This window comes from Vombatus ursinus, unplaced genomic scaffold (assembly GCF_900497805.2).
Source record: "Vombatus ursinus unplaced genomic scaffold, bare-nosed wombat genome assembly UNPS02014778.1, whole genome shotgun sequence".
NCBI lineage: Eukaryota > Metazoa > Chordata > Mammalia > Diprotodontia > Vombatidae > Vombatus > Vombatus ursinus.
Window position 1 is genome coordinate 15,777,913 of NW_020954556.1, and position 26,712 is coordinate 15,804,624.

Sequence of the window (26,712 nt, forward strand, 5' to 3'; positions counted from 1 at the left end):
TACAAATCAGATGGTCATGGGAATTTTGAGTATAACATTGGTACCTCCAAGGTATTTTTTTTTTAAGTAGGAGGAAGTACTCCAGCTTGTTGGCTGGACTTCCTTACTGAAAGCTTTGGGCAAAGATGTGAACCAGATTTGCACACTATGAGAAGACAAGAGGTGGGTTGTGACTCACATTCATCATTGCTCTACCAGAACCCCAAAGTAACAGGATCTCAGTCACATCCTTTTCAGTGTTCTGAAGAGTCCTTATTTACAAGAATAGTAGAAGCTAGTCATACTTTCCATGGTTTGTGGTTTGATATCATTTGAATTTTATATTGAATGAAAATAAAAAGGAAGATACCAGACACAGAAAACGGAATTTCTTTTCTTCTAATGCAGTAAAATTTGGTGAGTTTTAAGTCACTCTTATAAAGCCTGTCTATGCTACTTGAGCCTTGCAAGGCATTTGTGAGCCTTCAATATTTACTGAGGTATTGGGTAACAGATATTGGGCAAAGCATTGATTTATGCATCTTTGTATTCTCTGTGATACCTACAACAGTTTCTGTAGCTTACTATGTAGTTGGGGAGACAGAACATACAAAAAAAATAAGGTGATGAGGCTATCTGATCTCCTTGGGGAAACTTCATGTTATAGAAACTGCGTAGACATTTTGCAGTCCACCTGGTGACAAGCCTCTGATAAGCCCAAGTCTTTGGGCATCAAGCACACAATGCATCACAGGCTTGAAGACTTTCCCAGCTTGGTAAAACCTCTGCCACAGGTGTCACTTGACTAAAGCAGCTATCAAGAACTCAGGAACCTCCAAAACATGATGAAACACTGAAGAAGGGGCTTTAGTTCTACTGTGTGACCTTGGACAAGTTCCTAAACCTCTTTGGGCCTCATCTGTAAAATTAGATTGGACTAAATGATCTCTAAGGTTCCTTTCTATTTTAAATCTATGACAGCAGCAATTAACATAAAGCTATAAATAACAGCTAGGGGACAGCAAAGTGGCACAGTGGATAGAGCAATAGCCTTGGAGTCGAGGACCGTAGTTCAAATCCAGCCTCAGACACTTACTAGCTGTATGACTTCAGGCAGGTGACTTAACCCTGACTGCCTCAAATAAATAAATAAGTTAGCATTTCTAGAGCACTTAAGGCTCGAAAAGTACTTTAAAATATAACCTTTTTCGATTCTCATGTCAGTCCCTACTGTGAGGCAGGTGCTATTATTATTCCCATTTTATAGATGAGGAAACTGAGGTAAACAGAAGTTAAAGGACTTCCCCAGGGTCACACAAGCTAGTAAGTGTTTGAGGCTGGATTTGAACTCTTATCTCCCCGACTCCAGATCCAGTACTCTGTCCACTGCTATGCCACCTAGCCACTTACCTTAGGGCATTCCATAAATGACCATTTATGGAAGAACTTAACAACTGGAGCTGTCCAAAAATACAATGGGTAATAGTAGGCATGCTATCAGTGGTGGTCTTTAGGCAGAGGCTGGACAGTCATTTTTCTAGGCTATCCTATCTTCACATAGCTGTTAGGCTAGATGACTCTTTGATCTCTTCCAATTCTTAAGATTCTATGAATGGCACACTTGCCAACTGGCTGATGCAAACACAGCATTAGTCAAATGTTGGAGGGGTTGTGGGATGATAGGTACAGTCATAAATTTTTTTGGAGAAGCTGTAAATTTGATGCAATCGTTTTGGAAAGCAATTTAGAATTAGGTAAAGTGATTAAAATGTCCATACCTTTTGACCCAGGGACCCTATTACTTGGTATACTCCTCAAAGAAGGCATTGGTTAAAAAAAAAAGTCCCCATATACTCAAATACTTACAACCTAACTTTTTGTGATGGCCAAGAATTGGAAACAAAGTAGTTGTCTATCAGTTGGGGACTGGCTTAAATTGTGGCACATGAATGTAATAGAATACTATAGTGATAAAAGAAATGAATGAACACAGAAAAGCACGAACTGAGGCATAGTGAAGGAGAGCCAAGAAAGCAATATACACAGTGACTACAACAATGTAACCAGAAAGAACCACCTGGAAAAAAAGATTTGAATCGAGGTTTTCTGATGCCAGTTACAGTACTCTTTCTACTCTACCAAATGCCTCATTATTAGGCCTTTGGGCTGAATCCAGTAAGATAAAATTCAAGAGTAAAGTAACAAGTGTTCATTAAGTGCCAACTTATGTGCCAGGCACTGAAGATAAAAATGCAAAAAATAAAAACAATTCCTTCTTTTAAGGCATAAACTTGAAGTTTTACATTCAGGTTCAAAAAATCCAACTTCCCAAGTACCAGATGAGTCTGAAGGATCAGGAGATTCTAGTGGACTTTGAAAGCTTGGTATGAGTCAACATGTATCACAGCCAAAATTGCCAGTGCTATCTTAGGCTGCATTTAAGAGATGTATAGATTCCAAGAACAAGGAGGCATTAAGTGACTGGGGCAGACCACGTCTGGACTATTGCGGTCAGTTCTGGGCACCACAGTTAAGAAAGGACAACTGATAGTCCAGCTACAGGAGTGGGGAACTTGTGGCCTCAAGGCCATATGTGGCCCTCTAGGTCCTCAAATTCGGCCCTTTGACTGAATCTAAACTTCACAGAACAAATCCTTTTATTAAGGACTGCAAGATCCCTTCAAGTTCTAATAGATTATGATTCCAGGATTTGCAAAGTGATTGAATATAAGATACAAGGGAAAGAGAAGAAAAATAAAGTTTTAAACTTCTGAGCTCCTTTAATCTTTCGATGTTTCATCATAGCCATGGAAGGTCTCAGCAGACCAATAACTTAGGGCAAGCCCTACCCAAGCTGGAAAGTCCTAGAGGAACAGCAGTGCACATTTATTATAGCTTTTTAATGTTTGCAAAGTACTTTCCTCATAAACAGCCTATGAGTTGGGTAAAGCAAGTCTTATGCCTAATTTACACATCAGGGAGGTGAAACTTAAAGAGAATTTATGTGAATTGCTCATGATTACACAGCTAGTAAATGGTAATTGAAGGGGTCTTTAAATTATACCACACTGCACAACAAAGGACTGTTATCCAAAGACCAACCTAACTGAAGAAATTCATCACCAGAAAGTTGCCACAGCAACTCGTGGTTTACCTACTAAAATGTGTAGTGGGGGGCAAGTAGGTGGCGCAGTGGATAGAGCACCGGCCCTGAAGTCAGGAGGACCCGAGTTCAAATGCGGTCTCAGACCAAACACTTGACACTTACTAGCTGTGTGACCCTGGGCAAGTCACTTAACCCCAATTGCCTAAAAAAATAAATAAGTAAAATAAACTGTGTAGTGGCTGCTCCATGCTTAAGTTGATTTTACTAGTCTCTTAAAATATTTATGGAATTGGAAGAATAATGGTACCAAGTAACAGCAATAAAGAAGAAAGTCTCAAGGAATAAGCAACTTGGGGCAGGAGATGTAGTGAGAAAAGAGGTTTTGTTAATAGGCAGGTGGAGGTAGAGGTGGGACCATCACATCTATGTAGAAGTGTCCAGGCCTGGGCAAAGTATATTACATGGTACTGAAATAACTGGTAGATTTGATTGCTGACCTGCTGTCAGTGAAAAATAATGGAATCTGAGAAAAATGGACTACAAACCAAGGTGAATGCCTGAATGGAGGGCAGACAGCCCAGATTTCACATACCAATAAGTAACAAGAGACTAAATAATGATAAAGAAAATCCAGTGAGAAAATATGCTAAGTTATCCACTCCAGAACTACACAAGAAGTCAGCTAGAAGCCCACAGGCAAGAGAGGAAAGGGGGCCTGCATTAAAGTCAGTCAACATAGCACAGGCAAACTAGTCAGAGGCCTCCTCCCTAGATCAGTGATATGAATCTCAAGGCAGCAAGAACAAGGGGCTTCCCTCAGAAAGCTCCAGAGTGGTCAGAAACAAACAGCATGGACCCTGAGAGCTGCTGAGGTAGAGGCCAGTGCTGATGTAGCAATGCACCAACCAGGAAACCCCAGGGCTCTGACATCTACAGCATTCTGTTCCAAAAGGACCCTAAAGATCCAATGATCTGAACATCAAAGACTCAAGGAACCAGGGGACCTAACTTTAAGAAGTAGAGATTAGCAATAGGACCCTGATGACCCAGGTCAAGACTTAAGAGGGCATACCACCCCACCCAACATCATAACAGGGGGCAGAGCCTGGCCCTGGAACAAAGACCACCAGGTTCAGGAACTGAAATTGAAGAGAAAAGTAAACTACAGACACTAGCCAATATAAATATTTTTTTTGGTGGATTCAGAGATGCCCCAAAATCCAGCCTACAAGGAAAGAGAAGACAACTGCAAGCAGAGAAATATCTTAACAAATAAAAAGATTAAAAAAAAAACAGAAAATATTAAAAGCAAGTGACTTGGAAAGCAGGTTCAGAGATTCTTTAAGAATAATTGGATTCCAAAAGACTCATGATGGAAAATGCTATCCATATCCAAAGAAAGAACCATGGAGTCTGAATGCATACTATTTTCTTTTGTTTGTTTTCTCTTTCTCATAGTTTTTCCTTTTGTTCCGATTCTTCTTTCACAACATGACTAATGTGGAAATATGTTTAATATGATTGCACATGTACAACCTGTATCAGATTGCATGCTGTCTTGGGGAGGGAAACGGAAAAATTTGGAACTCAAAATCTTATAGAAATAAAAGTTGAAAACTATAAACAAACACACACATAAATAACTGGATTCCCTGAAAACTTTTTATTTTTTAAAAGTATAAGTACTGTATTTCAAGAAGTGAAAAGCAAAAACTGCATCTATTAGAAGCAGAGTGATAAAGTGAAGATAATTCATTGATCATCTGAAAGAAATCCCCAAAAGGCCCAGGATTGTTATTCATAACCAAAATCTAGAACTCCTATCTTAACCAAAGAAGCATCTAAGCATCCAGAAAGGTCAGATACCAAAGAACCACAGGTAAGAGCACACAAAACTTTCTACAATAAAAGAAAGTTCCTGAAATACAATTATTTCAAAAGGACTTATACACAAGATTAACTTACCTTACCAGGTACAGCAGAACACACATTTGTTTCCTGCTACTGGGGCAATTAAGGCTAGTGGGAGTCTTGATTGCTTGAGCTTTGGAATTCTTAGCTGAGGTAGGACTAAACTATCATGAGTCTTCTGGAATTTTGGTTCATTTAAAGAAATCTGGCTAGTTAACAATGTAAAAGACCTAAGGGTATTAGTAGTCTGCAGCTTAAAGAATCTGGAGTCTAAAATGGCAGCCAAAATAGATAACCCGATTTTAAGTTACATCTAGAAATGAGGAAATAGTTTCACTGTGTTTGGGTTAGACCATCTCTGTAATGCAATGTTCAGGTCTGGTTGTAACATTTCAAAAGAGCAGAAGCAAAATAAGCATGCCCAGATGCTTGAGACCAGGATGCCAAAAGGACTGAAAATCGTGACATGGAGTGGATCAACTCAAGAAAGTGGGATTAAGCTTAAGACTTAGGGGGACATGAGAGTTGTCTAGTTGAAGTACTATCATATGAAAGATTAGGCTTGTTCTGCTTGCCCCCAAAGAATAAAACTAGAAGCAATGGAAGTTAGAGAACTTCAAGAGTCCCTGGCAGAAGTAACAACAGAAATAACTGCTCATTGACTCTGTGACAATAAACACTTCAGTATAAAACATGGAAGGTCAGTATGCTTCTCCAGGGTCCCAACCAGTTATGGTGGAGATCCAGCAGAATCTAAGTCCAGGAGAGATTTCCTGTAGATGGTGAGGTCCTCCATATTCTCCTGCTTTCAGATGATGCTGCACTTCTTGTGCAAAACCAAGATATTGCAGAATACCCTGAAAGCCTCAAAGGAGTATGGCTCAGTCACCCACACAGATGAACAAAGTCTATTGCAGATTTCAACATGAATTTGGATGGACACCCTATAAAGCTTGTCCAAGAGTAAAGACCTAGAACAGAGAGCAGAGGTACGAGCTGGGCCCAGAGTTGAAAAGGATAGCAGGCTGCATTGTATTAAGGCATTTGCAAAGCTTTTACTGTTCCCAAGCTTCCCATGAAAGCAGGGGCTGATCTTCTCAATACTAACATTTTACTGGTGCTGCTCATGAAACCTCTTTGCCTCTGAAGAATTAAAGATGACTATTAAACAGAAGGAAATAGAGGCCATGAATAGGCTACAACCTGTAGCAAATGAAGGGCTCTGAAAAAAAGGGATGCTGTCAAGGAATTATAAGATGGGAAAATGGCCTGCTCATAAAGTAAAAGTGAAATTTGACAGGTGACAGCCAAAGTATTCTGTTAGCATCCTCCATGAAGTGAGGTCAACCTCCTGTGGAAAACTTTTGGGGAAAATATGGATAAATGTTGCAAGCACAGATGGGTTCAACCTTCATCACTGAAGGGAACTTCAGAATTAAAGAGCGCACATAACCATTTGAATGAAAAGTCTCATCACTAGAAGTTTTCAAACAGATGCATAAAAGATCATATGACTTCTTGAAGAAGTGTGTGTGCATGTGTAACTACTGTTAAACTAAGGGACCCTTTCAACTCACTGAATTCCTTGAAACTCACATTTCTCTGTACCTAAATAACAGTGATTTTGAAGTTCTGTTGGATACATCAGAAAAAAAAAACACAAAAATCAAATGAATGAATTACTTTTCATATTTACATTTTATTTTATGCTGTACAAGGTGAAAATTTTATGTATGCTTCACATTTTTCATGAGTTAGCCAAACATTATACAAATATATACAGGAGTATTCACATTTAATTTTATTGTGTACATCCTTATTATTTAAACAGCTGACTGCACACAATGCAAACAGTACTCACATGATGTAAAGCATAATTTCATTTGGTACATATTCTGCATTGTAAAGAAAGAAGTTAATGATTTACTGTGTTCTTCAATTTCAGATTAGTCCAAATGTTTTAGTAGTAACAAACTTGTGCTCTAAAAGATTGTTTTCATGAAATTTTTTCTACAGAAAGTCCTTGTGTCACTTAAGTAAATGCCAAATTACATTTTCATAATTGTTTAAAAAATGAGTCATTTTTTCACAGTAAGTTGACATAAATGTACTACAAGAGAAGTACTAAAACTACTGGACTTAATGTTAATATCAAACTGGGCACAGAAGTCCTTAACGGCTGATTTTTTTTTTTCAAGTCCAAACTGAAAAAGGCAAGTCTCACCACAGAGGAAATTAAGCCAACTTGACAAAAAGCGCTGAGTTTTAATGTTCAAGACAATTCAGGTGAATTTTTTCATCTGATTCACTCTGCTGTAGATTTCCTTCTACAAAGAAATAAGCATAACAAGCTGGAATGTGTGTTTTAATTGATAAAGGGGAAGGGGGAAAAAAAAGACAAATTTCATGCCTGCAAAATGAACATCTTTGGAAATCACCAGTTACAAAATCCGCTTTTTTTTTTTAAAGGTAGAAAAAAATAACTCTCATGACCATTTTAAATCTGAATGCAATGCAATAAAAGACAAACCTCAAACATTAAAAACAGCTTTCTAAAGTAGGTGTGATAGAAAATTCCTAAACCAAACACCAAAATATGAGATGATCTTGGAAATTAGAGAGGAGGGGCTGTCTTTTTGTCTTTCTTTGTATCCCCAGTGCTTAGCACAGTGCCTGGCATAGAGATGCTTAATAAATGCCTGGCCTGACTAGTAGCTACATATTGGATTTTCCCTTCACTAATACATTCAACTCCAGTAACAGTATTTACAATTCCAGGTTTGACTGACAATTAAAATCAGCCTTAAAACAATTAAAATGATTTGATTTTATCAACTAATTTTCCCTCAGTCTCATTACACTAGGAGGTGAGTACATTGATTTGGAGAAGGAAGGATGGTGATTATGGCAGTAGAATAAATCTTTAGGTCTTGATGACCATGTTTTTGTGGCTTCAATTAATACCCATCCATGGGGCAGTGAGGTGGCAGTGGAGAAAATGCCAACCCTGAAGTCAGGAGGACCCGAGTTCAAATCCAGCCTCAGATGCTTACTAACTGTGTGACCCTAGGCAAGTTACTTAACCCTGTCTGCCTCAGTTTCCTCATCTGTGAAATGATCTGGAGAAGGAAATGGCAAACCAGTCCAGTATCTTTCCCAAGAAAACCTCAAATGAGATCAATTAGAGTCAGACAGGACTGAAAAACAACTGAACAACAACATGGATGGAAGAGGCAGCAGATATAACATAGCTAACCCAAAGAGTAAAAGGAAAATGGCATACTTAAGTGGTTCATTTAATAAAGTGATTTACTTCACTTACTGAAAGTAAAGTTTTGACAAGAATGACAGTTTTTCCCATATGAAGACACTTAAAAAAGTGGATGGGAGATTATGACTTTTTTGTGCAAGGAACACAAATGGTTTCTTAAAGTTAAAATTGGAAGGAGTTAATATAACATTTTTTCATAGCAGCTTTCATTAGGAGAACTGAAACATACCAAATTTCTTCATAAAGGTAATAATAAAGTTTATTCAACAATTCAGTATCATGATCTGCTCCTCTGGAACACAATCTTATGATTAAAGATAAATAGATTAAATAAATAAATAAATAAATAAATAAATAAATAAAAAGATAAAGATAAAAATTTGATAACTATAAATATGTGTATTTAAGGTAAATGAAAAATGGTTGAGCTTTTCTGTATACAAAATCTTTGGACTAATATATTTTTTAAAAAGCTTTTTAAAATAGTTTATTTTAATAATAACTATTATTATAACTATTAAAATAATTGGTTTCCTTTGAAATGCCACGTATTTTACTCATCTGAAAACATTATACTTGAGGAATCCATAGGCTTCACCTAACTGCCAAAAGAGTATATCACAAAAAATGTTAAGAACCCTTGAACCACTTCCCTTTGTCTTGCTCAGATCCAAAGAATCATACATCTAGAACTGAAAGGTTCATCAGAGGTGCTCTAGTTCAACTTTTTCATTTTACAGCTGAAGCCCAGAAAGTGTCTTGCCCAGAGTCATAGAGGCAGCAAATGACAAAGCCAGGCCAGGACTGAAATTATGGTCTCTTGATTCCAAATTCAGTCCTCTTTCTACTGTACCATGCTGATCCAGTCAGAAGAAGGAAAAGAAAAAAATTCGCTTTGTACATGTATAATCTTTTAGTGTTTTCAAAGTTAGTATATATTTTTTATTGTGAGCCTCTAATGAAGCAGGCAGGCATTATTATCTTCTTCTTAAAGAAGAACAAACAAGTTTCAACAGGTTAAGTGATCTATATGAATTAGTAAAGTTACGTAGCTAATAAACGGCTGATTAGGAGAAGCCAGAATCCAGAGGATGAAAGTCCTAATCAGATCTCTTTTTGTTGCACCAAAGATGCCTCAAAAACAAAGACATCAATCCAAAAATAGAAGGGAAGGTTTCTGAGAATTTAAATAATGAGTTTAAAAGTACCTCAGAATTTTCTGACTTTTTCAGTTCTTGTGAATTTTAAAGGAAGGGTGTTATTTCATCCACTGAGAAGAAAGGGCAGACAAGAACAGGAAAACCTCTTGAGTGAAGACAACTAATCATTTCTTCCATTTAAAAAAAGTCTTCCCATAACAACACATTTCCAATTGTACAATAGCAGGCAATGAATAAATAGGGTAAAGATATAAAATTCTATTGTGGTTTCCATCTAACTTTTTCAAAATATCTCTTCCAAACTGCAGAACACTCAATACTTTCATTGCATAGATCAAAAAGAATGTTGAATTTTAACTTTCCAGTGAAGCAAAAAAGTATTTCTTCATGGCCTAGTACTTTTTAAAAATAATTATTTAAAAGATTATTATATATATATATATATATACTCATAAAATTTTTGCTAAATTATACTTTATTGAGTTCTGAAATTACTTTTTAATTCCAAATTCCCCCACAATCTCTATATTTACCTTGATCAGGATGAACTGTAGACTTACTTTCAGATAAAGTAGTGCTCATTTCTTCAAACATTTTGTTACTTATGTTATCTTGTTCCACTTCACACAAATAAACATCAATAGGTCCCTTTGTGCTCTTTATATGTACTGTTATACAGTCCTATTAAAAGAAACATAGGATATAAACATGAATGAGAAAAATACATTAACCATCTTTGTTTCATTCACTAGGACAGTCAAGTCCTGCAAATCTTCCTGAAAGTCTGAATTTATACCTTATTTTATCATTAAGTAATTGTGAGAAAAATGCAGTGGAGATTAAAAAATAGGTATAATCAACTAGTCAGGTTAGCAAAGTGGTCTGGCACACGATACTGAGGGGATAAAAGTTTTGGAGTCAAAGTACAAAAATTTAATTACTTAAAACCGTTTCTCTCTACTTAAGTCTTTTACTTGAACTTAATGAATCTAGAAAACAGAAACCAAGAGCCTAACATTTTATCGATTAGTGAAGAATGAGAATTCTTGATTAGTCTAAGCTAGATGACCACAAAGCACAGACTCTACTATGAGCCTAATGTTTTCAAGGGATTATGTGATAAACTCTATAGGGACTACGTCTCTCACACTTGAACAAGAATCTTGAAGGAAAAAAATCTACCAAATCTTAACTACTCGGATTTATAATACCATGTAATTTAATGACTTTGGGGAAAATATGAGCATTTAATTTAATGTCTAGCACCTAGGTCATCAAATAATGTTAAATAATGAGTCACACAGGATCATAAATTCAGAGCTGCCGAGGACCTTAAAAGATATCCAGTCCAACTCTTCCTCTATCATTTTACAGATGAGGAAACTGAGGCCCAGAGAGGTTAAGTGACCTTCCCAAGGTACCACACATGGCCAGCAGAAGAACTATAATTCTGAATTCATTCCCTCAGTCCAAAGCCCAGGTTCTTTCCACTGTACCACAAAGCACTTCCTGAAGGTTACTTAAAATGCTGCGTTTTCATATAATACTAGGCATATAACCATTCTCCCCCTCCCCCCAAGAATGAATAGTCAATTCTTGAGAAAGCAATACAGTTGAAAATAATCTCTGTATTTTTCTCAGTTGTAATCAAGCAAGTATAGTTCTCATTAAAAGGGCAGTTTCCATTTTTTTTTCCATGCAGGTTGATCACACTCCCACAAACACACATATTTTGTTGGTCTACTCTTAAGAGTTTAGAGGATGTTACAAAACACCCACATGAGAAATATGGCTCTAGCACATTAATAAAATGGTAATGTTACATACATGAAAAGCAACATGTCGACAGTTGGAATTGAAACCCCTACCTGGTTCTCTGGGGATGTCTGTTAGGCCCGGTCTAGACAACACAGATGGCATTCCTCCCTCCCGCGCTGCCCTTCACTGTGTTCACAACACAAAGTGAGTTGCAGTGAGATGCAGCATAGCAGAAGATCTCACATCTTAATTTTCTGTCCTATTTCTAAGTTCTCCCATTACTAGAAGGCATGTCTAAAGCTATTTCAGGTTTCAATTCACCAGTCTGCATCTTGGTTTTAATTTAAGCACACCTTCCCTAAGAGTTCATTCAGACTGACTCTCATTTGAATTCTAGCACAGTGCTGTGTACCCAGGAGGAGATATGCTTGTGTGAACCAGGAGAGGCAAGAGAAAATACTATACATAGCTCTTCAGTGCTTGTTTTCCTTGCTCCCTCTCCAGGTCTTTTCCATGGAAGTCTTTATATTGCTTTTTATTAATATCGTATAAAATTGAAATTTAACTCTAAACAAAGGTCCTGGGAATGCTAAAAAGTGAAGATATATTTTGGTAGCCCAAGGGCTGCACTGATTCCCACAAAATGTTTAAAAAAAAAACCCAGAAAACACAAACCTAGGAGAAGGGTAGAGGTTATCACCTTTGGAGGATTAAGGAGAAGACATGGACAAGGATCACACAGGATGAGGTGTGAATGGAATGTGACTTGTAGTGGCAGAGGGAGTACCCAAATCAATAAAGTACTATATATTTTGGATGCCTCCTATCACTGTAAAGACTATGATTTTAGCTTAAAGTTCCTCTTGACATGCAAGAAAGGTAAAATATCTAATACAATGCTATTACCACTCTATACACTATAAAAGAGGCTCCAATAAATCCTATCAAAAGGCATCACTATTACTTATGAAATCAAGTTTATTTAATAAGTTCAGGTGAAGGGAATGGTGTGAGATACATTTTAAAAGAGAAAAGTATGGTGAGACTTCTTTTTATAAAATAGACTTTCTGAAAATGAAACTTATAAACAAATACATTTAAAGTACTACCTACTTCTTTAGGAGTTGGCACTTCCAATTTGGTTTCTTCTGGAGCCTTGACTGCAATAACAATCTGTTCATGGAAAGCTTGAATGCTATGGATATCTTGATAGGTCACATATGCTAATGTATAAATCAGTCAAGGAATCTCTAAATTAAGGAACATACTTAGCTGAAAAGCAATTAAGAGGTCACCAGTAATAAATGCTTCAAAATGAAAATCTAGGAAGTTCTTATGTTAAATGAGCTAAATTAATAGCCTAGAGTGAAAAAAGTGGAGGTTTTAGTCAAAGCAATAAACTCACAGATTTCCCTACAAGGTCGTTTTTCAATATTTACTTTAGCTCCAGGTTTCTTTTTATTAATACAGATGACGCTAAAGTATTCTGCTGGTTATTAATGAAGACAAAACATTTAGAAATAAACATTAAAACAGATATAAGGGGATAACAGCATTTTAACAAGGCTACCAAAAGTTTTCTAACTTTAGGAAAGAACTGGTATGCAGTAGAAAGACTGGTGGATTTGAATTGTGAGGATTATAGCTCTGGCACCTAAGTATGACTTGAGACAAGTCACTTATAACCTCTCTGAACTGGTTTCTTTTTCACTGAACTGGTTTCTTTTTCACTATTAAATGGTTCAACAGAAAGAGATATAAGTTTATTATTAGAAGCAACATTTAAGAAGCTGTATTACCATCTAAGGGTGCTACCTGTACTGTCTTCCTCTATTAGAATATAAGGGCCTTCAGAACAGGAGTTGTCTTACTTTTCAATGTGCATACTCAGCAATAAGCTCAGTGCTTCACACAACACAAAAATGCCTTTTCATTCATCTAAAAAGAAGAGTGCTGTGAAGAGGAATAATATGAAATAAGACAGAAATGGGTAGGAAGAAGATGATGATCCAGCAAAGAATTCTGAAAAGAAAGAGTTAGACATGTAGAAAATCAAAAGAGCAGTGTCATACAACTCCAAAAGACTCATGATGGAAAATGCTATCCACATCCAGAAAAAAAAAATCAAAAAACTATGGAGTCTGAATGCATATCAAAGCATACTATTTGCTCTTTTTTTTGCTTGTTCCTGTCATGTTTTCTCCCATTGGCTCTAATTCTTCTTTACAACATAACTAATGTGAAAATATGTTTTATATGAATGTATATGCACAGCCTATATCAGGTTGCATGCTGTCTTGGGGAGGGGGAGAAAATTTAGAACTCAAAATCTTATAGAAGTGAATGATGAAAATGAAAAATAAATAAAGGAAGAAAGAAAAAAAAAAAGAGCAGTGTCACGGAGCCAAAGGAAAAAGTATCCAAGAGAAAGAACACATGTCAGGGAGGGGAGTAAAGCATTAAGAAGGCTGGAAAAATAGAAGGGGGCCTAGTTAAAAAGGGTTTTGAATGCCAAACAAAACATTTTCTATTTGATCCTGAATACAGCAGGGAATCGCTGGAGTTTATTAAGTAGTGGAGTGACATGATCAGACCTGTACTTTAGGAAAATCACTTTGGTGGCTGAATGGAGGATAGATTGGAATGAGAAGGGACTTGAGGCACCCAGACCCACCAGCAGGCTAATACAATAATCCAGGCTTGAGGTAATAATGGTCTGCATTAGAATGGTGGTAGTGTCAGAGGAGAGAAGGGGGTTTATATATGTTGCAAAGGTGAATGAACAAGCCTTGGCAACAGCTTAGTTATGGGAAATAAGAGGGTGCAAGGTAAGAGATAGTGAGGAAACCAGGATGACTCCAAAGTTGTAAGCCTGAGGGACTTGGAGGGTGGTGTTGTCCTTAACAATATTTGGGAAGATAGGAGGGAAGGGTTTAAGGAGAAAGATAATAAATTCCATTTTGGACATACTGAGTTTAAGATGTCTACTGGACATCCAATTTGAGAGGTCTGAAAGAAGGTAGAGATGTGAAACTTGAAGGTCAGCAGTGAGTTTGAGGCAGGATAAGTACATTTGAACATCATCAGCATAAAGATGGTAATTAAATCCATAGTAGTTGATGAGAACTCACAGTGAAGTAGTACAGAGGGAGAAGAGGGCCTACAATAGAACCGGAGTGACACCTTTGGTTAGAAGGTGTGATCTAGAGGATACAGCTAAGGATACAGAGGAGGAGCCAGATAGATAGGAGGAAGACCTGGAGGAAGTGGTGTCCTAAAAATCTAGAGAGAAGTATCAAGGAAAGAGTGTTCAACAGTGTCAAAGGCTGCAGAAAGGTTAAGGAGACTGACAAAGTCCTTTCCTCCTGGAACCAGGAACTGAGGTATTATTTGGCTGTATTATGAGTTAAAATTGTGAGCTAGTTTTAAAACTTAGTACAATGCCTTGCATGGCTGGTGTCTGAAAAATGCTTGCTAAATTGAATAGTCTGGAAATCTAATCACTATTTATGTTGTTCTTATAGAAAAATGTATTCCTAAAATTTTGGGAGCATAACTTGTAAGCTGGGGGTTACCTAAACAGAAAAGTATTTGACTAATTTTATAACACTCTAGGATGAAAACATATCAGTTTTAATATTAAAAATAAATGATGAAATAACCCTAACGGTAATTATCACTTTTAGATATCAGTGGAGGATACCTCCCCACAGTCCCTATCAACCTGATCTGATGAGGCTATAAAGGCAATGTTGCAGTTTCTGTTAAAACTACAAGTTGTCCTACATGTACTTGAATGGCTAAATGCTTGATTTTCCATCTAAGATATGTAAATTAAGTCTTATTGCTAACAATAGTACTGAAATTAAGTGGCTCCAGAGTAATTCTAACAGCTAATGATAAAGGATATCTTTCATTTTCTTTGTCATCTGTTAGTTCAAACAGCTGCTGAGCACAATCCTTAATTAACTCATCCAAAGCTTTTTCCATTGCTGTTAAATCAGTAAGTTCATCCCTTATCTTCTTTTGCTGAGGTACTTTTGTTCCAATACCACCAAGATCAGATCCACTTAAAAAAAAAGTATGAAAAAATAAAACATATAAGAAACTAACAAAGAATATTTTCAAATTAGATTACTGTTTCACTAAAATTTTTACAATTCTTTTTATCTTGTCCAAATTGTGTTAATATCTTTAGTGTGTGTTATACTTACATACAATGATAGGCATATAGCAACTAATAATATTAAAATGATCACTTAGCAAAACAGAGTAAACAACTGCTCACCGATATCTCAGAAATTTTGACTATAAAATGAATTTTTCCATTGACTCAAAATAAAAAGACATTCCCATGGGAAAACCTCTCAACAAAACAGGAATAGAAATTTTGGAGAAGAGTTTTAAACTTAAGTGATCAAAACTGGAGACTAAACTTTAACATGGGCCTAATTTGTAAAGTACAGCATAAGACTACTTCCTACTCCTTACAAGTTTTATTATCATGAGAGTGAAAGGCATAAAAAGCATTTAAGTGCCTACTATATGCCAGGCACTATGCTAAGCACTTCACAAATATTATCTCATTTGATCTTACACCTACCCTGGGAGGTGAATAATATTATCCATTTTATAGCTGAGGAAACTAAGGTAGACAGAGATTAAGTAACTTGGCCGGCGTCACAGCTACTATCTGGTTTCTAAGACCAGATTTGAATTTGGGTTTTCCTGACTCCAGGCTCAGTGCTCTATCTACTATGCCAATCAGCTTCAGGTATAAACCTAAATTATTTAAAAGGTCATGATATGACTTCACATGCATAACTGATATCATATTGCTTGCCTTCTCAATAGGGAAAGAGTTGGAAGGGAGAGAATTTGAAACTCAAAATTTTTTTTTAAGAAATTAGTGTTAGTAAATAATGAATAAATTAAAGGTTGATTTTTTTTTAAGGTCACAATGGATTTCTGTTTAATAACAAAATATTGTCAAGTTATTCAGGTAATAAACTGTTGACTTTGAAGGGGAAGGTAAGTATTAAGGAGGTTATATGAAGGCTTCATAATCCTATATTACCCTTTTATAGCCAAACTCCTGGAAAAAGCCACCTGTACTTGTTGCCTCCCCCTCCTCATTACCAGCTCACCTTTCAACCCCTTAAAATCTGGCTTCTGACCCCACAATTGAAACTGTTCTAACCAAGGTTACCAAGGACCTCTTACTTGCCAAGACCAATGGCTTCTTCTGAGTCCTCAACTTTGACCTTTCTGCAGCATGACATTATTGACCACCTACTCATCTTGTCTGGCTTCTCAGTCTTCTTTGCTGGATAATTATAACCTATTATGTTGAAGTGTACCCAAAGGCTTTGTGCTAGTCCCTCTTCTTTTTTCTCTATAAATTACTGCTCTCTAGGATTTATACTCCATTTATCTTACTGATTTATTATTTCCCCTATCTCTAGGCTACTGAATACCTTCTCCAAGGTATCCATCTAGTTTTGAAGCCTTAACTAATTCTTCCCTAGTAATTAGGAATCAAATAAAATGTAATGGATGTTTATTAACTATGATGAAATGACTCTTAAAATATCATGTCTCCAATTCTTCAATGGTAATGGCTCTTAACTGATTCTAAGGCTCTCTACCATTAAATAGTTAACTACTCTAGCTCAGTTTAAGACAGAAGTAAATAATTAAAATTCTTTCCTACTATATAAAACTTTCTTATTTGTATTACAATTTTAAAATGTTGTACATGTTTAGTTTCCTTGAAAAAGACTTAATTGTACTATGATGATTTAAAGGAGAATGTGAAAAGCTTGAATCAACTCACATCCACTGAATATGGTTCTTAGATCTTTTCTGAATGAGGTCAATTCCATCTAATACATTGGTGATGTCATATACTCTTCGTTTCCGTACTCCCAATGTTGTTGCAACTTCATTTAAATCAAGAACTCCACCAGGAGCAGATTTGATGAGCTCCATAAACTTACGAGTTAAATAAACCAAAGACACATCATAACGAGGTTTTGCCACTCTTAGTGCTTCTGAAAAAACAGAATACATTTTTTTAGTAATAAGCTTTATAAAACATTTATGTACATTATTTACCATTCAGAAAAACATTTCTTTTGTATCACTATATTTGATCAAAGTAAAAGATTTTCTATATACTCAGTCCTACATATCAATTATTGAGCCTGGGACAAATAGAACAACAAAACAGCCAAGAGACATTAAAGATACCTCAAATATTGCTAAGAGGGTGGGGTACAGACATGGTATGGAATCCTGGCCAGATCATTGGTAGCTTACCATTTTAACCTGTTAAGTCTTGCTAAGTGCTAAATTTAATTGTTTCTACCATGCTAAAAGACTAGTTGTAAATTCCAGCTCTTGACTCAAAGCCCCAGTCAATCACCCTAGTAATAGCTATAAACACTTCAACAACTTCACCACTGCAGGTAGCAAACCCTCTAGAATTTAGTAGATAATCTTCAAGAATTGTTATAGTTGAAAAATTCGAATCCTTAAGACAGCATGGTGATGAGCCATGCCTTGGACATATGGTATACAGTACCTTAAAGTGGTGGTTCTTTTGGGGATATATTGGATTACATGGCCACTCAAGTTCCTTTCTAACTCTAAAATTCTGTGAAATAAAATTATAGAATCTCACACTTGCACTGCATTTCAATGTTCTACTAGGATAAATGCCTTTAATATATCTTGATTAGATGTTTTTAAATAATTTAGCTGTCATTCTGATCAGAGGTTAAATGATTTTCCCCCCACTTCACCACACTTCAAATGGCAATACTGCAAAACCACTCTCCAAGTTTTCTAATCCATTACAGTCATAAGCACCATTCATCATATATTCAGATTAATTCCAGTGGCTGGAAAATCTATGATTCCACCCATTACAGGATGAACAGCTGGAGCCCCCAAATTAATGGAGATTAGCTTTAAATTTGAAAATATTTATAGTTGTGGGTGGTTAGAATTTTTAAACTCATTACTTCTAAGCTGGCAGTAGACAACAGAGTTCAAATACACTATGCAAACCAGAAGGCCTAGTTTAACAAGTGTTTATTTAAATATACACTGGTTAGGGTTATATTTAAATGCCTAAACACATTCAATTCCACAAAATTCACCAAAAATAAATAAATAAATAAATAAATGACAGTAGCTACTCCCAACCCACGGCAATTATTTTTCTATCTCAGGGTGAAATCTACTGTCACTCTCATCTTTGTTCCTCTGTGTTGCTATAGATTTCAAAAAGGATGAGGAACAAGAACTGATGTTCTCATCTCCTATAGAAGTCATATCACTTTCAACTGGTGGCAGATGCTGAGAAAGGAGGAGGAAACTAAGAAAGCAGGAAGATAGGAGGTTGCCTTGTTTGTTATCTAAAGGCAACCCTACTGACAATTTTGTCTTTTGGGAGTTTCTGTGCTGTTCAATTTTCCAAATACCATAGGATTTTAATACAAAACCCCAATTTTCAGAATTGCTACATGGCTTAAAATCATGGAACATCACAATCTCCAAAGAAATAAAAATCATGGGTGACCCTAAATAGGCTGCACCATTACCAATAATTATTTCTGTGCAAGAAATTGCATAAAAGATAGCATTCTATAAATATATGACTAGCAAAGGAGGCAGATATTGTGAAAGCCAGGGATAAGATGAACCACCCAAACGCTAAACTGTTACCAATGGAAACTTAAAAGGCCTACAGGAAGGTCTCTAGACCATAGCCTCCAAAGGCTAGAGGATTTGTGGGAGGGAATGAACAAGAATTAAACAGGATGAGAGCACATGGATACGGTGAGATCAACAGTGCTGGAGCATATACTACCTTGACAAGATTGTGTACATGTTGAAGAATTTTTAGTGTAAATTTATGGGGTTTTCCATAGAAGAAAAATGCAACCATTTCTATAAACAGGATTTATTTACGTACTGATATAAATAAGAGACAGTGTGGCCTAGTAGAAAGAATTCCATGATTTAGTGAGAGAAGCTGGATTTGAATCCCAGTCACTTATTCTCACATTGTTACACTGATTGTGTCACAATGAAAAAAATCTTCATCTGTGAAATGAGGGGATTGGACTAAATGACCCTTTAACATCCCTGCCATTATTCTATAATCCTAGAAAGCTTCTGAAACACAGGAGAACAAATTTTTAAAATTCTCTTTATTAAAACAAGATCCAGTGCCTTAAGTATTTTTGCTAGTATTTCATTATGTAAATATAGAAAAAGTATGATCTATTACATCATAGAACCATTCACATTTGGTGCTGGAAAGGACCTTAGAATCACTTAACCTAACTTCTAACAATAGTCTTAGTCACATTTTTAAAAATCCCAATGTACAGTTTAAATCTGTGAAATTCAAATGATAACATGTAAACAAAACTACTCAATGTTTAACTTACTTCTCATGGCCATGTATTGTACATTCTCTTCTAAATTAATCTTTATTTTTGATGGCTAGGGGAAAAAAGATAACTGTTAAATTACTTGTAACCAACGATTAAAAAAAAAAACTCAATATAATTTCTCTGTGTATTTTGAGGTTTTTTGTAAGGCAATAATTCAAGTAAGACTGCGGGGGCGGGGGACTGACTCACTAGCCCAACCACACAATATCATTTTTTAAATGCAAAACTACTCCTTCATGCAGACTTCAGAAATATGCTCACACCCAGGCCATGCTGAAGCACAAACAAGAGGAGTGCAAAAAAACATGGGAAAATGAGATGTAGGTAACTAAAATAAGCTTCAAAACAAAGAGCAGATATTCAATAGGAGTCAATAGAGTGGAAGTGAAATAGAAAGTAATAGAAACTAGTGATACCTAGTTCTTATAAAAGGCTATATCCTGTCACAAACTATGATTACAACAAAAAATTATGTATTAGAAAGATTTCCCAGTCATTAACTGACTGTCCAATTACTTCAACAAAGAGTGGAGAAAAACTTCCAAAACAAACTATTTGGAACAGTCCCTTGAATTTATTTTAATCAGAATTTTAATGTATTTTCACTAATTCTCAAAACAAGTATGAGAACCAATTTTTTTATTCTATCAAGAGACAATAGAACTAGATGTCCCTCAGACATCTCATTTCCCACCTGGACTCTGGTGGCACTCATTTTGGACTTCTTGGCTTTTCTACTAAGCCCCCAATAAACTTGTCACAGGGAAATGTCATCACCTTACAAGATTCAATCAGCCTTATGTCTCACACACCATCAGTAAATACCCTTGCCCCTCTGATTGGAGGGTGCAGCCATAAATTCCTCCATTTAAGGAGAGGAGACAGACATAGCCTTATTTCTCAAGTAGCGACACTTCTTTTGGACTTCTTTGACTTTTCCACTATGCCCCAGAGACTGACTGAACACCTCTTCAAAGCCCTTCACCCTTATTTCAGCTTTCTTTTGCGTGGTCTTTCCCCATTATACTGTATGCTTCTGGAGGTCAAGGACCATGTTCCCCACCCCCTCCCATTTGTATCCTGAGTCTTAAGCACATAGTAGGTGCTTAACAAATGTTTATTGAGCAATGGAGAGTAGAGTTGAAGAGACTTCAGAGACCATCTAGTGAAACCTACCAGGAGGGCCAAGGAGGTTAAGTGACTTGTCCAGTCATATATGTAATAAATATCAGAGGTAGAATTTGAAGCTGGATCCTCTGACTCTGGAGCAACTTCTTTTACTCCTCTACCACGTCGTGACTTGCCCACAGAAAAAAATAGCCTATGGTCACATAGAAGCAACAAGCAAACTACTTTAGGGTCCCCCCCCACCAGATAATTATAAAACACTCTTCTTTCCTTTTTTTTTTTCAAGGGAAAAGACATAAAAATTGACTTATGACTGAAGTTTTCTTCTCTGGGTTCTGTTTGAGATAAAGTAAGTTTACTGATAAAGGCTAAACCATGCCTTCAGGCTCATCCTTGAGCTCTTTTCTGTTCCTCCCCCATCATATCCAATCAGTTGACAAGTTTTAAATCAAGTCCATTCTTTAACACCTCTCCAATTCTTTTCTTTTTCTACACAAGGTGATCACAGTCATGGAATGAATGGCAATATGGTGAAGCCTATGGACCCCTTCTCAGAATAGTGTTTTCAAATGCATAAAATAAGTAGGATCATGAAAGAAGACAAAGTAAAATACAGTTAGAAAAAACTACAGTTCACAGTACTCCTCCATCTTTAAGAATCTACTCTACACTGATATCTTCTTAGTTCAGATATTCTTCTCACTGAAACTATTAGTTTCCTAATTGGTCTCCCCAGCCTCCAGTTTTCTCCCCAGTCCATCCAAGGGGGGGGGGGGAGATAGATATTCCCCTAAGGCAGAGGTGTCAAACACTTGTGCACTGTCAGCACGTTGTTTAGTCATGTCCAACTCTTCATCACCCCATGGGCCCACATTGTCCATGTGGTTTTCTTGACAAAGATACTAGAGTGATTTGCCATTTTCTTCTCCAGTGGATTAAGACAAACAGAGGCTAAGATAGTAGCCTAGGGTCACATAGCTATTAAGTGTGAGGTCAAATTTGAACTCAGGAGTTCCTGACTCCAGGCCCAACATTCTATCTAGCTGCCTCCTGTCAACATAGTATTCCTAAGTATGCGCCAGAACTAGGCTAAAATGTAATGGAGAAATATTTGACAAAATAAAAATACAATAAAACATAGAAAATATTAATGTGGTTTTCTAAGTCAATATTCAGCCTGTGGGTAACCTTCTGTATGGTTTAACAGTTCTATTTCTATTTAAGTTTGACACCCTGCCCTAAGGGACAAAACAGATCATGCCATGCACTCTCCTAATCAAAAACCATCAGGAGATCTCTACAGAAAGCCCTCAGCCTGACATTTAAAGCTCTCACATACCACCTTTCCATCCCTATTTTTATACTACTCCCCCTCACAAACTCTAGGTTGCAACTAAACAGAACTACTAGTCCAGTTCCCGAAACTGGACTCGCCATCTCCTGACTCTGTGTACTATCTAACCATGCTAGCAATGTATCCTTTCCTCACCTTGCCTCTGAATCAGAAGCCTTCAGAGACTTAGTGCTCTCTCCTTTCTTCATTTAAAAATATCTCTATGTTTGCTGTATGTTCCCAGCGGGCTATAAATGCCTTGAGGGGAGGGGGACTATTTATTTATATTTTGTGTCAAATATTTATTGAATTAAAATGTCAAAAATATAATTATAATATATAATTTATTAGGTGCTAGAAGAGGTACTATATGATTCTAACAGGACCTGTGATTTCCCGGTTATAGGTAACTCCCAGTAAGGAAACACCTTCTACCACTGGAGATTAGCAACTCCTTTGCAAACTTAAGTCTCAGAGTTGTGTTTGGGCGCTGACTGAGAGGTTAAGTGAGTTAAAGTTCATACCTGAAAATACTTAGTTAAATTAAATTTCATGACAAGAATTCCATTATATAAATTCTACCACAGTAAAAACTTCAACTCCCTGAAACACTCAATCAGTCCTTCCAGAAGGAACTGAGGTGGAAAGCTAGTACAATAGAATGATCACTGGATTTGGAAATGGAAAACTTGTTTTTTTTTTTTTTTAATTTTTTAAAATTTTTATTTTTAGGCAATTGGGGTTAAGTGACTTGCCCAGGGTCACACAGCTAGTAAGCGTCAAGTGTTTGGTCTGAGGCCGGATTTTAACTCAGGTCCTCCTGACTTCAGGGCCGGTGCTCTATCCACTGCGCCACCTAGCTGCCCCGAAAACTTCGTTTTAAATCCTGACTTTGTTCCTTACAGTTTTATGATCTTGTCCTACTTTACCTACATGAGCTTCAGGTTTTCTCTTCTGTAAACTGAGGTTATTGTATATCACCTCGGGTTTATAAAGTCCCTTTAATATTTGCAAAGAACTTTTCTCTCAAGAACCCTGTGAAGTATTCAAGTATTATCCTTATTTTTAACTGATGTAGACTATGACTAGCCTATGGTCATACGACTATCTAGTGGCAAAGCCACTACAACTAAAGGCATACAAAAGGCTCCAGATACTAGATTATTATTTCATTTCTATCTTAAATACCTAACCCACTAATCATCCCTAACATGCACTTATTAAGGGACAAAAAATCCAAACAGAAGAGCCTAATGAAATTTTAACATGGCACAGTGAAAAATGCATGAAAAATACTTATTGCCCAGACTATATAACACAACTATTATATCTAACACAACTCTAACAAAAATTGGTAGCCAGTTCATTCAGCTGATGGAGCTGTATAGCTATAGGGCAGATAGATCTGCACTATCTGTCCAGATGAACAACGAAATGAGACCAAAACGGGAACAGGAATAATGTAGAATTGTATTTGGGAAATGTCTTATTGTTGAAAGTCTTAGAAAAGAATAAAAACTTATTTATATATTGCTTTCCTACGTTACAAAGTAGGTAGTATAAGTATTACCATCCTCATTTAGAGATGAAAAAGAGGCTCAGAGAGGCCATGTGATTATCTTCCCCCACTAAATGTAAGCTCCTGGAGAATAGGAATTGTTTTCAATTTTTTTTTTTTTTTTGTACTTAGATGTTGAACATTTAACACAGCCGTGCAATGCTTAAGAATTTCAAGTCCCACACTTAGATCATTAAGAGCCCCTAAATTCCAGGGCCACAGAAACAGGGTTTGAGTTTCAGCTCTGCCATTAAATCAATCAAGTACAAATAATAACAGATAGCATTTATACATAGCTCTACATCTCATTTTACCCTCACAACCCTTCAAGGTACTTTCTAAAGGGTTTGTGTGCAAAATAGTGTTCAATGCCCTGGAGAATACAAAGTAAAAACCAAAAATCAAGTATTTATCAAGCATCTTCTACTTTGGAGCACTTTGCTAACTGCTGGCAATACAAGTACCAGCAATGAAACAACCCCTACTCCCAATGAGCTAACATTCTAACGGGGAAGACAAGTAAGTACATACAAAAATATAAGCAAGCATAAATACACAGTTAATAAACACAGCAAAAATATAAAGTTTATAAACAAATATGCACAAAGTTAATAAACACGAATATATATAAAGTAGTTAAATACAAGGCAGGGAGGTAGGGCACCAGCAGTTGAAGAGATCAGGAAAGGAAGGTGGAGCTTGAAAAGGGATTCTATGAAATACAAACTGCTTAAGGTCAACGGGGAATACAATATGTAAACAAGTGTGCAGAGGCTACTGAATGGCATAGTGATGAACTTGGAATCATGCAGACCTGAGTTCAAATCCTCCAACTTGGAGCCCTCATCTGTAAAATATGGGTAATAGCAGCACCTTACCTCCCAGAGTTGTTGTAAGGATCAGAGAGCGACTTGCAAACTTTAAAGCTGCTATGTACACGTCAGCTTTATTAAACCACATTATATTAATCGGACAAGGAATAATTCGAGGATGAGAAAAGAGCATCAACAACCCAGAGAATAACAAGAGAAAAAAAGAGGGTATGTGACCGGAGGAGGGCCTGGGGCAAATCGCTCCCCGCCCCCTTCCGTTTCAATTTCCCAGTTAAACGAAATTTCCCAATAAAACGAAGGAGCATGATTAGACAGCTCCCAGGGTCTAAAGGCCGAAGGGAGGAAGCCATGGAGCCCCCCAGTACCCTCCCGACCTCCCTCCCATGTGGGAGGTGAAGACCGGAGGTGGGTCTCCCTTTCCGAGGCCCCCACCCCCACCCCGCGAGGCGGCTAGAGAAGGAGGAAAGACCGCCGGGGATCGCGGGCCGAAGCCGAGGCCGCCCAGACAAAGCGGCCTCTCCCCGCTGCCCGCGCTCACCAGCAGGTTCTCCATGTGGACCGGCAGCCGGGGCATTCGGCTCATGGACTCCAGCTTCCTCTGGCGGGCCTCGGCGTCCGCGGCGGCGTCCGGGTCCCCGGCTGCGGCCTCCGGGACTCCAGACATCCTCCCCGGAAGGCTAGCTAAATCGAGCGGCTCGTCGTCCTCCTCCTCCGGGCTAAACTCTGGGGCGGCACCGGGTTAAGCCGGAGCCACTCCCCGCCCCCTCCCCGAGGCGCCCGCCCAGCTCTCCCTGCAGACTCCCCGAGAGCCAGAGAAGGAAGGCAAGCCGCAGGTGGCGTCGAGGCCCAAGGCATGCGCAGTGAGCCGCACTCCGACTGCGCATGTGCGCTTACGAGCTGATGCAAAAGCCTGGAGTCCGGCACTCCATGGGAGGGACTGGGCGGGAGAAGGGAAAAAAATGGGCGGGAAATAAAATGCGGGAGACGAGGAATTTCAGAATTCTGAAAGATCTAGGCCAACATTATTGTTTAACTGATACGTAAAAAAGAAACACAGTAAAGGGAAGTTGGAGTAGATCATCTCTAAAACCCTATGATTGATTGTGGATGGAATTCTAGAATTGGGTTCTAATTCTGCTCAGTTCTCTTCCTACTATCTTATTATGGTAGGAAAACTTATTTTCCCTACAGAGTGGAATGGACTTTGAAAATAAAGCATTGATCAGGTGTCTCAAATCGATCAGTCAATCAACAAACATTTAATTTCTTACTTCATTACCAGTCATTAAATCAGTAATTATTTATTACTTTAATTGCCAGGCCCAGTGATAGATGTTAGTGATATAACGATACAGGAAGAAACAACATATAACTATAAAGATAGGATTTAGACCTGTGATTTTATTGGCAAAGGAACTCAAGGTGATGAAACTCCTTATACCAATTCGAAATGGCACCTTTTCTGTAACTATCTAGAACACTGAGAGATTAAGTGAATTAACCAGGATCATACAACTAGTAAGTGACTAGTAAGAGTCAGAACTAGAACCCAGGTCTTCCTGGTTTTGAGGCCAACTCTAGCCAGTGCACTATGCTGTCTCTTCTGTCTCTCATTTACATTTAAGTGTAAACAAACAAATAAATATAAGTGTAAAGAAACAAAGTATAAATAAACAAATAAATACAGGGTAATGGAGGAGGGGAGAAAATTTGGTCGGTCCTATCCAATGCTTGCTGACTCCATTTTGGGGTTTTTTTTAGGCAGTTGGGGTTAAGTGACTTGCCCAGGGTCACATAGCTAGTAAGTATCAAGTGTTTGGTCTGAGGCCAGATTTGAACTCAGGTCTTCTTGTGCCACCTACCTGCCCCTATTTTGGGGTTTTCTTGGCAAAGATACTGGAGTGGTTTGCCAATTCCTTCTCAACTCATTTTACAGATGAGGAAACTGAGGAGAACAGGGTTGAGTGAATTGGTCAGGGTCACACAGCTAGTAAGATCTAAGCCAGATTTGAACTTAGAAAGATGAGTTTTTCTGACTCCAGGCCTGGTACTCTATGCACTGAGCTACCTAGCTGCCCTAGAGGAGAAAATACCTCAACAAAAATTAATATGAGGGACTACACATCTATAACCTGTATCGAGATGCTTGCCTTTTCAATGAGGGTGGTTGGGGAGGGAGGAAGGGAGAAAATTTGTAACCCAAA

The 26,712-nt window shown here is 37.5% G+C and overlaps 1 protein-coding gene across 3 annotated transcripts; it reads right to left on the minus strand.

The window, feature by feature from the left end:
• Positions 1 to 6,776: 6,776 nt before the first annotated feature.
• Positions 6,777 to 25,315, minus strand: LOC114045111 (transcription factor E2F6-like). Of its 3 annotated transcripts, none has more exons than XM_027864971.1 (7): positions 25,047 to 25,315; positions 19,651 to 19,705; positions 17,022 to 17,238; positions 15,096 to 15,254; positions 12,299 to 12,413; positions 9,961 to 10,108; positions 6,777 to 7,323 (listed from the first exon to the last, which is right to left on the minus strand). In XM_027864971.1, exons 1-7 carry the CDS (start codon positions 25,170 to 25,172, stop codon positions 7,262 to 7,264), a joined length of 882 nt encoding a protein of 293 aa, XP_027720772.1. In that variant the 5' UTR covers positions 25,173 to 25,315; the 3' UTR covers positions 6,777 to 7,261. The 3 variants fall into 3 exon arrangements, with proteins under 3 accessions (XP_027720772.1, XP_027720773.1, XP_027720774.1); XM_027864972.1 differs by having other exon boundaries at positions 9,988 to 10,108; positions 25,047 to 25,312; XM_027864973.1 differs by lacking the exon at positions 19,651 to 19,705 and having other exon boundaries at positions 25,047 to 25,155.
• Positions 25,316 to 26,712: the final 1,397 nt, after the last annotated feature.